The sequence below is a fragment of the Neovison vison genome, chromosome 3, assembly GCF_020171115.1.
Source record: "Neovison vison isolate M4711 chromosome 3, ASM_NN_V1, whole genome shotgun sequence".
Classification (NCBI taxonomy): domain Eukaryota; kingdom Metazoa; phylum Chordata; class Mammalia; order Carnivora; family Mustelidae; genus Neogale; species Neogale vison.
In genome coordinates this window covers 201099416-201115614 of record NC_058093.1, presented here as the reverse complement: position 1 = coordinate 201115614, position 16199 = coordinate 201099416, and the positions used below count along the sequence as shown (strand labels likewise).

The window sequence follows — 16199 nt, the reverse complement described above, 5'->3', positions numbered from 1 at the left end:
GTCGGGAAGGGGAAGTGAGGGTGGGCGTGGAGAGACGCAAGGAGAAAGGAGCCACGGCGGGAGGAAGAGCACACTCTGTGCACTGGGAAAATAAGAGGAAGGCGGCAACCCTCCCGACACCGTCAAGAGCTGTGGGTCAGTGACAGGCTGGGGGGTTCAGCCCCAGAGCACCGGCTGCCACCGAGCCCCCGCGCTCTGCTCCGTGGAGCTGAGCATCCGGGCGAAGCCGCCTGCCCGGCAGGCCTGGGCATTCCACCCCCTCAGGACGGTGGGGCGGGGCGGGGAGCTGAGCCGTCCTGTAGCTGGGCCAAGGGGAAGCTGCGCCTCTTTGCCGCATAACACAGCGCCCTGATGTGTGCATTACCCGCCCCCCCCCCCATATTCAGGGGTCATGGTGTCTCGGTTCTCTCTGGAGATTTACTCCTGGATCATTCAAACCCGCGTTCTTCCAGCGACCTGAAACCAATACACCAAGTGTGCGAACACCAGGCTCAGTGGGTCTGGGACAGGAGCCGGCTACGGTGCTTGCGGACACGCACGGCTTCACGTCCGCACCGGGCACCGAAGTGAGGACTGCGCGCAAAACCCCCGTCGGGAGAGGCTCGAGCGTCAGTACCCGGGTCCAGGGCTGGGACAGGACGGGGGTGGCGGGCGGTTTGTCGCGGACGCGGCTCCCATCAGGAATGCACGGCGGCTGTGTCCGGGGCGGAGGGCGACACGCTTTATTCTGTGCACACTCGGATTTTGGCCGCTGGCTTTGCACAGTGAGTTACAGGGCTTCAGAAGGTGCGGGGGTGGGGGGGGTCTGTGCGGCGGCGCTTGGCCCTGAGTCCCGTAGCGGCTGATGCCCTCTCCCTGCCTCCCCCTGCCCGGCCCCCTACTGCAGGGACCTAGTGTGCTAGACACGTCCGTGATGGCCTCCGGAAGCCCAGACAGGTTTTGGGTGAGGGTCTGTCTTGTAACTGGCACTGTTTCTTGATGGTTCCACTGAACTGTCTTGACGTGGACCGGACTGGAGCTGCGGCCCGGACTCCGTCTCTGGTACGCACCCAGGCCTGGGCACTGATGGTGTGGCCGTGGGCGGCGCCCTCACTCCCCGACGCCCCCCTCCAGGGTCCGGACGAGGTGCTGGTAGGCGCGTCTCTCGGCCTGCCACGAGTGATAGCACCTCACATACTCCCTTCCGTTGGCCACAATTTCTTTTTCTAGCGCGGGATCACGAACCAGTCTCTTCGCCAGCTGAGCAAACTCCTGCAGAGGAGGGAGAAACGGGTGTCAGTAATGGGCGAAGGGGGATCGGCAGGGCTGTCTAACGGCCGTGCCCGTTAGCTCCCAGCCTCTCCCTTGGCCGCCACCCGGCTCTGGGGCTGTGGCCCCGAGGAGGCCGGAGAGCTCACGCGGACACGGGCTGAGCGAGAAACCACACGAACCCTCCCACGCGCGTGCATGCACACACGTGTCAGGTGTGTCGGCTCTACCTCCCCGTCTCTCTCCCCTGCGTTCCCCAAAGCTGCTGTTTCTTTCTTTCACAGGGACCCTTAAATCCGCTATTTCTCCCCTCAGCGTCCCCTGGGTCCGACTCCAGACTCCGAGCCCCACCCTACACGCTGCTGCCCCTGTGCTGCTTGCTCCCCACCGTGCTGGGGCTCCCCGTTCCGGGGCACGGAGCGTGTCTTCAGATGCTCTGCCCCGGCGAAAAGTGCCCGGCTTCAGAGTCCGAGCTGGCTCGGATCCTTCCGCAAGACGCAAGGGAGCTGTGGCTCTGGGCCAGCGAGTTAACTGAGCCCACGGGGACCATCTCGTCAGGGTCGGGGGCCCCTGACGGGTCAGCCTGGCCGTTCCTCAGACTCCCCCAGGAGAAAGAGGGAGACGGAACTCGGCGGTCCTCAATTTTCTGGCGTTCCCTCCTGTCGCGTAGCTTCAGGCCGCACGTCTGCTGACTGGCGCGATCTACAGATGCCACAGATGCCGCCACCAGCGCCGGGACAGTCCTGAGGCCCAGCTTCTGGGGTCACAGCCCTCTGTAATTGGAATTAGGGTTGTTTTGATTGTTCCGGAGCACTGACTACATGTTGCACGAAGTCAAGAGCGGAATTCGTGAGCCCGGAGGTCTGCATGTGGCCTCACTCTCTACCTTCAGATGGGTGACCTTGGGGACATTCCTTAACCTCCTGTGCCTCTGTCTCCTCGTCTGTAACTAAGGGACAGCAGCAGCACCTGCTCCATGGTGTGTCGGCAGGACAGACCGTGTCGGTACCGAGGGACAGAGGGCTGGGCTGGGCCTGGCGCAGACTTTGCCTTCCCTGTCCCCAGGGCTCCTGGAAGCCCGGGCAAACTCCTCAAGACAGGCGGGCCTGGGATTAACACCCAGTGCTCTGCTGTGTGAAGGGAACGCCCACATACTCTCAGAATTACCCTGTCGAATGCTCTCCGTAGCTAACAATATGAAGAGCCATATTTATGATAGAGCGGAGTTCGTATTTTTATGTGTTATGTTTCCGCTCTTTAGTTCTTTTATAATAAAAACGTGATACACTTACTCCCACCCCCAGCCGAGCAACAGCGTCCTTACAGAAGTCATTCGCCGGGCTGACACCTGGTCTGCTCCTGAGTGACACCGGTCCGGTCTTGGATTTATCTGACGTGCAGACTGGCTGTTAGAATGTCTAGACAGAACGTGCGGCCGTTTTACAGCCGAGCCTGAACGACGGAGCTTCTACGGACAGGACCCGAGCATGTGCACGGTTTCCTCTCTGCGCGGAAGACCGGACAGAGACACAGACTCACTTAGAGCGAGAGCCCCCGGGGCCGGGGAGACGATGCAGCCCGGCTGGCGGGCAGGGAGCCCCGTGGGAGTGGCCGGAGGACAGGAGCGAAGCAGAGCATCGGGACGAGCAGAGGGAAACCTGCCCCGTGAGTCGAGGACGGCTCTCGTCCGGGCTGGGACGGCTCTCGTCCGGGCTGGGCCGGCTCTCGTCCGGGCTGGGCCGGCTCCTGTGTGCCTGCCGACGCAGCAGTGCCCTTGGAGACGTGCGAGGGGACAGACAGCCGTGCGCTTGCCGGGGCCGACCGTGTGTCCTCTGTCCCCACGTGCGGCTGCAGTCTGTTTCCCCGGCTGCAGTCTGTTTCCCCGGCTCGTGAACCTGTGCTCGACCCACAGACCACGTCGGAGGTCACGGGTCTGATCTCCAAGCACAGGTCTGTGGCTTCTCAGCTCCACCGCTGCTCTGAGGCCTGGGCTGCCCGCGGAGGGTGAGAGCGCGGGGACACGGACACCCGCCAGGACCCGCCCGGCCCGCGAGGCAGGAGGATCTCCAGCAGAGCCCCCGGGAAAGAAGCGCGCACGTTCGTTCACCTGGGATTCTGAACTTCTGGCTGTAGAACTTGCCAGAAAACTGGTCAGCCAATTGCCAAATACCCGGGGGGGGGCGGTGCTTGTCAAGGGCTCCTGCGGCACCTGAACTTGGAAATCACTCAGGAGAGTGAGTTGTAAGGCATCAGAGGGGATGTCCATGGAACTGAGTGAGGGAACCCCACGCCTGGGAGCTCAGAGGCCCGTCTTCACGCTGTTCTCAGCACCCAGAGCCGAGCGCCCACCCGTGCCGCAGCCACTGTGGGTGCGGACTTCACGCCATATCCTCAGTGCTCTTCAAGAGAGGCCTAAATCCTGCACACCTCTATGCGCGCCGTGCACACGGAAACGGGCCTGTGGCCCTCCTGCATCGACCCCAGGACCACAGATGTGCTGGCCTGGCTCAGGCTACACATCTCTGACATTAAAAAACATTAAAAAAACATTATGAGTAGGTCACCACTGCTGAGTCCCTGAGTCCCCAGCTCCCCTGGCAGATGGAGCCTGCCTTGCCCCATGCCCCATCCGCCCTGCCTAACCCATGCTTAGTCACCTTTCCCCTGAATCACTCGGACCAGCCTTCCTCGCGGAGGCACCGCCAAGGTCCAGGGAATGAGAAGCGGGGTCCGTTGGACAGATCTGATGTTCACACTACTGTTGGGATCCTTGTCGTCACACCGTCTCCCCCACGCCACGGGGCAGGGGGCTCTCGTGGGAAGCGCACAGCCCTGCGGACCGCACCCCGGACATGGTTCAGAGAAGCGGCCCATCCCGGCCCCCTTCTGGGAGCCCCATGGGCTTCTTCCCAGAGATGCTAAAATCGACTGCACAGAAACGGAGCTTCGGGTGAGAATGCTGAGTTCAACAGCCCTAAAGCTCAGGCCATTTTGCAAACAGCACCTGGCTCGCGCCCAACCATTCCCCCCCGCAGACCAGGCCTCTGAGCCCGGGGAGGCCCAGGAGCAGCACCTTGGAAGCCTGGGCGCGTGTCCCAACCCCTGCCCGGGGCTGCTGGGGACAGGGCAGTCCACGGCTCTGACCCATGTGATGGAAACGTTAATCCTCTTGTGCTCCTGAGTCACGGACGGAGCCGCTCTGGTGAGGCGTGAGCCTGTTCCCGCGCTCCGCTCTGTTGAGCACAGCGGGCGTCAGGCCTGGAGCCACCAGTGGGGTCGGGAGGGGCCTCAAATCCACAGTGGCAGCCGGCATCCGTCGCGTGCTTCCCTTTCGGAACCCAGGACTGGGGGCTGCGATGATGGGGCTCAGGCCAGCTCTTATTACCATATGCCCCACGGTGGCTCCGGCCGTGCCCCATACGCAACACACCGCAGTCTGCAAGTCAGAACATACCAACAGTCACGTGAGGCAGGACAAACAAAGCCACGAATAACTTCACATCAGCTCAGAGAGGACTCTGCTGCCAAGTGAGTTTTGACATCAAATTCCCAAAAAATCAAATTGCTTTTCAGGTACTTTTTGGATTTTGGAAATGCAGAAGGGGCCTGGAACTCTGGGCTGTCCCCAGGACGCCTCAGACAGAGGAACAGGAGCAGAGAGGGGTTCGGGGACCGTGCCCGGGGCCCACGGTAAGCGGTCAGCATGCAGGACGGGACTGCACTCAGACCGTTCGGCCCAGTCCTGTGTCCCCCTCCTCCGGTCTCGGCAAGCGAAGACCAGAACGAGAGGGAACGCCATGAAGGGAGCGCTGGCCCAGGGGAGGTTCCAGGGGGCAACAGTGACCACAGCCGGGTCAGAGAGAAAGAGCAGGGCCCTCAAGACAAGTGGCGGTAAATCTGCCATGAAGTCATCCTGGCTGTGCCTCAGGGACCCGGGATGGGTGTGAGGCTCCCTGGCAGAGGTCGTCCAGGGGAGCAGGCTGTGGGAGGCAGACCTGGGGGTGAAGGCCGCCTCCAGCCCCTGCAAAGGCTCCTGATTCTTTGTCCCGCTGAGGCTGGGCTCGGCCACCTCGGCCCACAGACCCCCAGGGGAGCAGGGGACGGTCACTGGCGGGCTGGTGGCCGCCGTCCTGGTCCACACGAATGTCCACACACTGCCCTGTCCGTAGCCAGCGCAGTCTCCCTCCCTCGGACCTCAGCCACCAGCCGTGCCTTCACGTGGCCACGGCTCACGGCCACGGCTCTCTGGGACCCGGCTCCGGGAACGGACCCGACGAGCAGGAGCCCCCGAATGGCGAGCAGCCCAGCTGTCGGGATCCGTGCGTCGTCCCTGCTCTGAGGATCACCTTCTGCACCGGTGCGCAGTGCCCCCGGGAGAAAAGCACACGGTCTCTGCACCCGTGCGAACAGGAGCGGGGGTGGGTTCACCACCCGCAGCCTCGGCTGAGCGCGGCAGCCGTGGACACGGGCCGCTCACCGCAGACCGTGAGGCCAAGCGGCTGTGGAGTGGCGAGTCCATACGGGGACGGGGATGGGGATGCGTCCCCCGTGCATGTGTCCTGCAAAATAGGACGTTGTCTCCAAGTGGCTAATGATGAAAGTTTCTTTTTAATTTTTATGTTGTCGATTTTTCTGTAAAAACCATGTGGACAGTAAAAAATCAGAGCCCGCCGCCAGGAGACGGAGACCATGGGGCCGTGTCAGCTCTGTGCCCGCCGCGCTCCTGCGAGCCGGCCCCGCGGTTCTTGTCTGTTTCCGCCGTTTCCCTGAGCCCCCGCGCGCCGCACCCCTCCAGCTCCCCTGCGGCTTGCCAACACCCCAGCTCCTGTGCACGGGGCTCTGCCGCCGCCAGGACCCTTCCCTGTGGGGCACCTTGTCCTTCGAGGCCAGCCTGACCCTCGCAGAGCAGAACCTGAGAGAGCCCCGGGGTCGATCCCTACCGAGACCGACCGGGGGTGCTGCCCACGGTGCTGAGGGCGGGGAGAGGCTGTGCTGCCCTATCTCAGGACCACCCTGCCTGGACCATAACCCCCCCGTGACCTGGACCCTTGCCCTCCCAGCTTCTGCCTCCAGAACCTCACTCAGTGCCCACCACGTGGCAGGGCCTCAGGGAAAGTTCTGTAACTCACCTGCCGTACGGCAGGATCTGACTCCCTGCCTCGTCGCACAGAGATGGACAGAACCCATCACTCTGTCCTGTCACTTGAAGCCCAGACTCTTCTTTCTGGCTGGTGAGTCCCTCCACTCCCGAGACACCTGAGACCCCTAACCTTCTCTTGTGTCTGGAGGGCAAGGCCTGGTCCCGAGCTAGGAATGTGCCTCCTTGGACATGACCTTGCTGAGAATGTCGCCGCTGCAGGGGACGGTCCTATCCCTCACTTGCTCACAGAGGGAACAGCCCTCATCTAGAGCGGACGTCTAACGGCTAGCCGCCCAGCAGGTCTCCCCTGGATGGCTGGCTAGGCCCACGGCGTTTAAGCTAACAGCCAACGAAATTGTCAACACTCACAAATGGGTAAAATCCAGTTATAATTTGGGAATTCCAGCTTGTCTTCAGACATGGCAAGGGCGTGACTCGGGCCTGTGGGCCCAGGGTGACTGGCGGTGGGCACTGTCTGGGCCCCTCGCTCGCCCGGGGCATGTGGTCTGCCCTGTGGCCCGCTGTGAGAGCACGAGCCTCCTGGCCTTGTGGGAGCCGGGTTCAAACCTGCTGCTGCTCTCTTCTTCCCCCGCCCCTACCCTCATAGCCACACTTACTGCCCACACACTTCTTCCCTCAAAACCTCGCTCCTGCTGTCGGGGCTCACCGGGCATCAATGGGACTGACCCTCATCTTTCACGTTCCAACGCCAGACGCGGAAGCTGCTGGGGCCCCTGGGGAGACGGCGCCTGCACGCACAGCTGCTGGGCCGTGCACCTGACCCTGACGGCCAGAAGGCCTGGGTGCTCAGGACCTGCACGTGGACGCCAGTCCGTCCCCTGACCGCGGCCACAGTGCAGAGGCTGTCACGGGGTGTGGAGACCGGACCGCGGAGTGCCACAGGCACGGGGAGGGGAGACGGGGAGCAAGGGCTCAGGCAGGGACCGCCACAGAACACAGGCTGTGCTCTCGGAGGAGAGATGAGGTTTCCCTCATGGCTGCTGGTTTAATTCCATACAGACATTCACAGAATAAACGAGGCGAGGGCTGCCCTGTGACAACCACTGATGTCGTTCAAGCAAAGCCTATGTGCAGTTTGTTTGCTGTTTCGAAGGGTGGGTGAGGGGGATCTGATATGTGTGAGTGATCGGTGACCCCCCTCCCCCCGCCTGGTCGTCCCTGTCACGTCCATCAGGGACGTCCATCAGTCCCTGCTGACCGAGTCCAGATGCAGCTTGGACGGTGCCTGCGTCCCCAGCCGACACGTGCACGTCCCCTTAAGCAGCCGCCGTCCACACGCGAGTCCCCCCCTTACCAGGTTAAATGCTGCTTCTGATCCGTATTTGGATGCGGATTGGAAATAACCCTTTCACACTCCGCAGCTGGCCGGCGGTGCATGCCTCCGAGCCCGGGGCTGCGCGGACTCCCCCATGGTTGGAGGCTTATTTAAAATGCGTCTTGTTTTGGAAGCAGGCTCCCGCCCTGCCCTTGGTCGGGTCTGGTGGCCGCCGTAAAGAAGACAAAACAAAGCCGTGGTGATGGCCCCTTCTAGCAGGCTTTTCAAAGTGTGTTAACACAGCCCGCGGCCTCCCCCGACATGAGACTTGAAGTGTCCTTTCGTTTTTTAAAATCCTTTGTGACACCAATGTTAACATCCTAGAATCAAAACAAGTCCTTGACGTTGTGTGCCGTGGCGCCGTGTCTGTGAGCCAGGGGACATGACCCTGCCGGGGGCAGGGGACACTCGCTGGCAAGTGTCAGAGGGAGGCCCTGCCGGAAGCACCGTGCTGTCCTCGTGCACGGACGCCCGCCGAAGTTAGAGCTCCGGAACGAGCCGACGGGGGCTCGGGGAGAGGACAGTAAAATGACCTTGCCAGGGGGTGGGGGAGGCACAACTGCCTGACCCACAAGCTTGGCTGGTGTTGACTGCCAGAGTTCCAGAATGGGGTAGAAGGCAGCGAGCTGTGGTCTGGAGAAGCGACAGGTCACTGCCGTCAGCTCTCCCTGTCCCAACGCCACTCGGGCCGCAGGCGCTGCCGCCGAAAGGGAAGGCGCTAGCGGCCGGGATGCCTTCGGCCGGACAGTCACGTGGGAGCCCCGGGCTCCTTGGCTGCTGCATCGGCCTCCCCCGGGCCGGGGCTGGGGGGTAGCACCCCAGGCCGCAGGGAAGAGAGGGGAGCATGGTTGTGGCAAGGGAGAGGGAAAGCTGTCTTGGATTAAGCATCTGCCAGAGGACATCTGAAAACTGAATCTTCTAATATTTGCGTTGACTCTAATTTTTAAGTGTAAATCCCCACACTCCTGAATATAACATGTGCTCTCGGGAAGACGCCGGCAGGCAGAACCTAAATTTTGAAGACTCAAAGGACAAAACTCAGGCCTAAGGCATTACCTCCTGCTGCAGACACCGGGTGTGACGGAGGCTGTGCCTCTCCCATGGGGACAGCCGGCCGGAGCTCTGGCCATGTGCCGGGAACACACTCAGCCCTGTGTGTCCCTCCGCCTGCGCCCGGCACCGCCCCAGGGGGCAGTAGCGATCGGGAGCTCTGCTTGTCCCAGAGAAAACAGCTTGGAGACCCAGGCCAGGCCACACGCCCCGGGCCCAGCTGCGGGCAGACACCCACGGGCGCACTCCAGACCCCTTCACACGCTTCCTGGAGGTCCCCCCGCCCCCCGTCATGCCCCGGCCGTGTCCGCTCCCGGCTGCACTGTCCCACGTGTTGTCTTCACATAAAGTGCCGGCTCGTTGCATGCGCTGTTTTGAGGCATGACGACACTCAGACACACGGCCATCTTGCTGAACACCAGTAGGTGTTCTAGAAATCCACGATTCTGTCTGAAGAGCACCCGCCCGGAGACCAGAAATCCAAGCATCAGGGGGCCTGTCGGGCTCAAGGCTGCGCCGCTCGTCAGAGGCAGGATCGGGAACAGGAGCAGGTCCTGTGTTTGGGTCTCTGTTCTGGGATTTTCTGAACTGCCCCGGGGCCACAGAGGACACACGCTGCATGCAGGGCTCCCACCAGGGAGGGGCACAGGGCACGGGCAGGAAGATGCGAACCCCGGACCGTCCCCGGGAAATGCCGACGAAAACGGTCCTAGACAAAAGCTTCCTTACCTGAGGGTCTGAGAACAGCAGGCCTGTGACCTCATGCTTCACCACCGCTGCGTTCCCAGGGATGTTCCGGGCCAGCACCGGCACTTCCAGGTCCATGGCCTGCGGGCGGAAGAGAGAAGACGGGCGGGTAGCCGTGACTATGACCGTCCCCGGCGGACGAGCCCGTGTGGGGGGAGCAGCGTCTGTGCCCGCCAGGCCTCCGGCACCTCACCCGATCGAAACGTTCCGCTCGCATAGTACGTCCTGCACTGTGATAACTTCCTGTTGCAGGTTCTGGAAAGCTCTATTCTGCAAGACTTTAGCATAATTACCGCGGTGTCACGAAGGACCACCCCCCCGCCCCCCCCCGGTGTTCGCTTGACACTTGTGCAGTGACAGTCTGGAGAGCACAGCCTTAATTACCCTCATTACTCTCCCAGTGAGTCATGCGCCCCCAGCGCAAGCTGCGGGAACGGTGCCGGCAGCCTGGCACGTCTCTCTGGCACGCAGACCAGAGTACGAAGGAACGCGATTTGTCATCCTGACTGTGCACTGAGCAGGCTCTCCACCCCCAAGGTCTGGGACCGGCTCACGGCGTCCGCGGCCCTGTACAGACGAGCATCGAGGCCTTGGAAGGAGCCCGAGAGCTCAGCAGGCAGAGTCAGCCTCATCGGCCCGCCGGGAAGCGTCTCCGGTTCTCCTCCTATGGTTCTGGGGAGCCCCCGACACTGAGCCTCCTGGGGCTGCTTGGACCTGGGCCCACTCACCCCCACTCACTCAGGAGCCCTCCAGCACGTGAGAGGGACGTCCCTTTGCAACCTGGCATCCACGGCAGGTTGGGTTTGGCGTCAAGAGCAAACCAATAATGTGGCTTTTACTCCACAAAAGTATGTTTTAGATGCTCTGACTGTTGTGGCATCTCTTCATGTCATAAACATTTGGTCACAAAGGGGTGATGTTTGATCTTCAGAAACGCGAAGTTACCCGAGTGCAGCCGGTCTCCGAGGAGGTTTCCGTCGTCCTTTTGTGGTGTCCCGTCTAGGGTCTCCGGTGGTCACGCCACTCGGGAAGGAGGCGCCGCGTGGCACAGGAGAGCAGGAACGGGAACGGTCGCATCCCAGCACCACAGTCCCAAGGGCTTCCGACTCCTGCGTGGGCCCGGGGTTCTGACATGCCGCAGGCCCGTCTGGCGGCCTGGGAGACAGCACAGGGCCCGGGATTGAGAGGCCTTGGTCTCAGGGAAGCTCTTGCTCTCACGGTCTTTGCTCTGGGCCCACACAGTGCATGTCCCCCTCAGACGGCAGCGCTGTCCCCTGGAGTGAAGAAGAGCCCTGACCCCCAGCCCATCGCAGCCCCCCGCTCCGCCCCACGATCCGGCATTCCTGAAAGTTCCTCCTGCCACTCTGCAGTGCAGCCCAGGAACCGCTGAGGTAGCAAGCCTGCGGACGCGGCTCTGGATTTCTCCCTGCTTCTCGACTGAACGAGGGACTAAACCGTTTTCTAGAGCACGTGAGAGAGTCCGCGGTCATTGTGCAGATACCGCTGCGTGGTTTGCGGTGTAAGCCGACCAGCACATCCGCGACATCAGCGGCGAGGCCGTATCTGATCGCAGAGAGTGATGCGGAGTCCCACGGCTTGTCCCTGCACTCGTCATGGTGCGGGTCGCCGGCTCTTTCAACTGGCACAACACACTGTGGTTTCGTTTCTAGACGTTTGTCAAGTCACTGCCTCCTCCTCACATGGGTGCGACCTTTGAGACCATCCTGTCACCCCCATCAGGTCAGAGCTCAGAGAGAGGGTGACTGACACGTCGCGCAGCTCCTGCTCCAGGCGGCCCGCAGCATTTTCATATCAAAGGGTACGTTTATCCCGATTTGAGTAAGCGTCAGTACCTGTGAACCATCTGCGGCAGACACGGGATTGAGAGGGGCCGTGTACGGTGGGGGTGGAGAGATGACAGATGCAGATTTACAGAACTGACGATGGAAGCCCCACAGGACGAGCCGCCCCTGAGAGAGAACGGAGTTTACATCCCCGTCTCGGGCAAAGAAGAATCTTGTCATCGCCCCTCATGTCGCGTACACTCACTGGTGTATCTGCTCGACCAGCGCTCGCCGAGCACCCATCCTACGTGGAAGGCTGCGCCCCACTGAGAACTGTCCCTTCATTGTCACCCACTGGACAGAAGTTTGTTCTCAGCCTGCAAACGGCAGGACACGGGAGGCTGGGCTGACGGGAGCAGGTGGCAGACGGGGACAGTGAGTTGGTACTGCCCCGTGGGGGAACCTCGCTTGAAGCAAGAGGCCATGAGAAGGAAACAGCAAATCCGGCCAGAGGAGGAGGACAGCGTCACACAGACGCAGTCACTGTCGTGGACAGCAAGAGCAACGCAGCTGATAAACCCAATGGCTCTTCTCTGGAAGAAAAGACATCAGTGAAGTGACGAAGCCGCCAGCGGCTCTCCTCACACGCAAGGAGCAAGCCAGAGCAGGCAGCAGCAGGGGCGCGGGCCACTGGGACACGAGGAATTCCGGAATCCCAGGCGGGTGCCTCCCGCAGTCGACCCGCATGAACCGCAAGCCCGGCTGCAGCGGGCAGTGACCGGGAAGACCGCTTCTCCCCAAACCGACCGCGGCGGCGGCAGAAGAGCTGAAACTGCAGTTTCTGGAGTAAACAGAAAACTTATCGCAGAAACTATGTGCAACGAAAGGACCGTCTCAGACGGTGTCTCAAGGGAATTCTGCGAAGTCCTCGAACCGCTGCGTCCCCGGGCTGCAGGAACGGGTCCAGGCCACCGAAGAAGAAAGAAACGTCCCAAGTAAGTGTTATGAGAGGAGGCCCCCAGCCACATCAAAGCACAGGACAGACGGCCCGGGAAGGGAAGCCGCAGGCCGACCTCACGTCCCAACCTCCGTGAAAACCCTGAAGACGGTAGCGAACAGAATGCAGCAGCGCACATTCTGACCACGGCAGTTCCCACATCCAGTCGAATGCACTAGAACACACTCAGAAGACCGAAGTCGTCTGGCTAGGCGACAACAGCAAGACTTAGCCGTGTGCACCGCCTACAAGAGAAACACGTTGGATTCAAAGACACCAAAGTTGGAAAGTAAAAGGATGAGAAAATGTACCTGTGAACAGAAACCACAGAGTTTCCCTGGTGGCATTAACATGACCAAATGGCCTGGGGGACAAGACCTGTTCCTGGAGACAGAGGGGCATCTTAACGAGAAAAGGATCCACACATCAGGAACACTTAAAAGTTATAATGTGTGCACACGCCCGAGGACAGAGCCCCGTACACCTGAACCAAAAACTGACAGAACTGAGAGGAGAAATAGGCAATTTAATCATCATAATTAGATATCTTGAACCTCCCCCCCATTACTGATAGAACGACAGGACAGACACCTGTCAGCCGCAAGCCCAGAACAGCACTAACCCACTTAACCTGACATTTCCTGAACACCCCCAACGGCTGCAGAAGACACATTCCTCCCCAGTACGTGTGGTTCCCTCTCCAGGACGTGTTATAGGCTGAACGCAGAGAAATACGAGCACATTCGAAGACTGAAATCACACAAAGTATGTTTTCTGACCATATATTTGGAAACTGGGGTATGGCCGTGGGAAAAGGGGATATAAATGTGGAACAGAGGAAGGGGAAGCCTCCGGGTGGCAGGACTTAAACTGGAGGTGTCCTGTGAGTGTGTGTGAGTGTGTGTGTGTGTGTGTGTGTGTGTGAGAGAGAGAGAGAGAGAGAGGGGCGATGGGGAAGATAGGGCACAGGGGTGAGCGTAGGTGAGGGGTATGTGGCTACTCACTGTGCTGTCAGTTCTCTGGGTTTTAAACATTTGAAAATCAAAATGATAATAATTTTCTCAAAGTACATGCTCTGAAGCTCTTCTGCCTGGGTCTGAATGCTCGTTCTTTTACGCACAGCTGACCCTCGAAGCAGGGATTTGAATTCTGAGTCCACTTAAACATGGATTTTTAAAAATTGTGTTACATTAGTCACCATACAGTACATTAGTAGTTTTTGATGTTGTGTCCAACATTCACTGTTCATGTACGACACCCAGTGCTCCGTATAACACGTGCGCTCCGTGATACCCACCACCAGGCTCACCCATCACCCCCTACCCCGGTAAAACCCTCAGTTTCTCAGAGTCCACAGTCTCTCCTGGTTCGTCTGAATTCCCCCATCTCACTTCTCTCCATCTCCCCACGTCCTCCGTTGTTATTCCTTATGCTCCACAAGTGAGTGAAACCATGTGATAATTGACTCTCTCTGCTTGACTTATTTCACTCAGCATAATCTCCCCCAGTCCCGTCCATGTTGATAAAAAAAGTTGGGTATTCGTCCTTTCTGATGGAGGCATAACACTCCATTGTATATACGGACCATACCTTGCTTATCCTTTTGTCTGTTGAAGGGCATCTTGGTTTTTTCCATAGTTTAGCAACTGTGGCCATTGCTGCTATGAACATTGGGGTGCAGTTGCCCCTTCTTTTCACTACAGCTGTATCTTTGGGGTAAATACCCAGTAGTGCAATTGCAGGGTTATAGGGAAGCTCTATTTTTAATTTTTTGAGGAACTTCCACACTGTTATCCAGAGTGGCTGCACCAACTTGCATTCCCACCAACAGTGTAAGAGGGTTCCCTCTTCTCCACATCTTCTCCAACACACGTTGTTTCCTGTCTTGCTAATTTTGGCCGTTCTAACTGGTGTAAGGTGGTATCTCAGTGTGGTTTTGATTTGAATCTCCCTGATGGCTAATGGTGATGAACATTTTTCATGTGTCTGATAGCCATTTGTATGTCTTCTTTGGAGAAGTGTCTGTTCATGTCTTCTGACCAGTTTTTGACATGATTATCTGTTTTTTGGGTGTTGAGTTTGTGGAGTTCTTTATAGCTCTTGGAGATCAGCCCTTTGTCTGTAGTGTCATTTGTGAATATCTTCTCCCATTCCATGGGTTGCCTCTTTGTTTTGTTAAGTGTTTCCTTTGCTATGCAGAAGCTTTTGATCTTGATGAAGTCCCAAAAGTTCATCTTCGCTTTTCTTTCTCTTGCCTTGGGAGACTTATCTGGAAAGAAATTGCTGTGGCCAATGTCGAAGAGGTTACTGCCTGTGTTCTCCTCTAGGATTCTGATGGATTCCTGCCTCACGTTGAGGTCTTTCATCCATTTTGAGTTTAACTTTCACAGAGATTTTTTTTTTTTTTTAATAAATACGCTATAAGACGGTAAATGTATTTTTCTTTAAGATTTTCTTAATAACATTTTTCTTTCTCTGGCTTCTTTATGGTAAGAATACAGTATATAATACATACAACATACAAAATATGTGTTCCCTGACCGTTTATGTTACTGGTAAGGTTTCCGGGCAGTAGGGAGCTATTAGTAGTTATGTTTTCAGGCAGTCGGAAGCTGCAAGGGATCTTCAACTGCGTGGGATTCAGGGCCTCTCACCCCCACGGTGGGCAAGGGTCTGCTGGACTAGCTGTCCGATCTTGAGCCAGTGTCACAATCTCTCGCATGTTTGCCCATTTTCTCTGATATAAAATAGGATGAGAATAAAATCTTCATTAAGGGTTGTGGGGAGGATTAACCGACGGTACTGAAGAACTTAGACTCACTTCTGGGCACAGTCACCACAGCAAATAAGACTGAAGTCGCTGATGGTTTCTCTGCCGGAATCAGTAAGATTCACGGAGTTGAACTCCACTGCCTGGAGCTCTAGGTTGCATTTCAAACCTCAAAATCCCACATAAAAACAGGTGCCCTTAGAAACTAGGAAGCTGGAAAGAAAGTAAAGTTAAATTATATTAAAATTTGGAATAAAATTTTAATATAATTTAAAAAATAAATAAAAATGCAGCATACACAAGCATAAAAATAAATTTGAACACTTTTCTTGGACCATACAAATTAACTCAAAATGAATCATCAGTCCAATGTAAGAGCTAAATCCATAAAACCCCCAAAGAAAATACAGGAGTAAATATTTGAGAGTTTGGTCAGGCAAGCTTTCTTAGATATGACACCGAACACACAAGCAACAGCAACAACGAGGAAAATAGATACTCTGACCTTAGTAAAACATCTTAGACTTTTGAACTTCAATGAAAACCATTAAGAAAATGAAAAGATGGAACCCACAGAGTGGGTTTTAAAGCATGGGTTTGTAAAGCATCTATCTGGTCAGGGACTCATACCTACAACATATAAAGAGCTCTTACAACTTACTAATGAGAAAGACAACCCAATTTGAAAAATGGACAGTCTGAGAAGATATTTCTTCAAGGAAGATATAAATAGGGCAAGAAACACCGGAAGAGATGCTCAACACCATCTTTAGAGAACTGTAAGTGAATTCCGCAATGCGCTGCGACGTCGCACACCCCAGGACGGCTGGCACCCGAAAGACAGTAGCAGCTGAGGGGGGTGTGGGGAAACTCGAGCCTCCCTGCGCCCTGCTGGTGGGCAGTGAGCCGCTGTGCTCACTTTGGAAGGTGGTGTGGTTCCTCCTCGAACGGTTAAACACAGAGCTCCCACGGACCCAGCAAGTCTGCTCCTGGAGGCGGACCCAAGAGAAACGGAACCTTGTGGCCAGACAGACACGTGCCCACAGCTGTTCCCAGCGGCGCTACTCAGGAAGTGGACCCAGCACAGCTGCGCACGAACCAGCGCGAGATCCGTAAGTGCAGCGCGT

At 57.8% G+C, this 16199-nt stretch overlaps 1 protein-coding gene across 1 annotated transcript in view; it reads right to left on the bottom strand.

Annotated features, from left to right (window-relative positions):
• Positions 1 to 699: 699 nt before the first annotated feature.
• GLT1D1 (glycosyltransferase 1 domain containing 1) overlaps positions 700 to 16199 on the bottom strand; it is an 82688-nt gene continuing 67188 nt past the window's right edge. The window contains 2 exon segments of the mRNA XM_044243541.1: positions 700 to 1251; positions 9504 to 9602. Coding sequence (XP_044099476.1) covers positions 1090 to 1251; positions 9504 to 9602 — 261 coding nt within the window. The 3' untranslated portion in view covers positions 700 to 1089.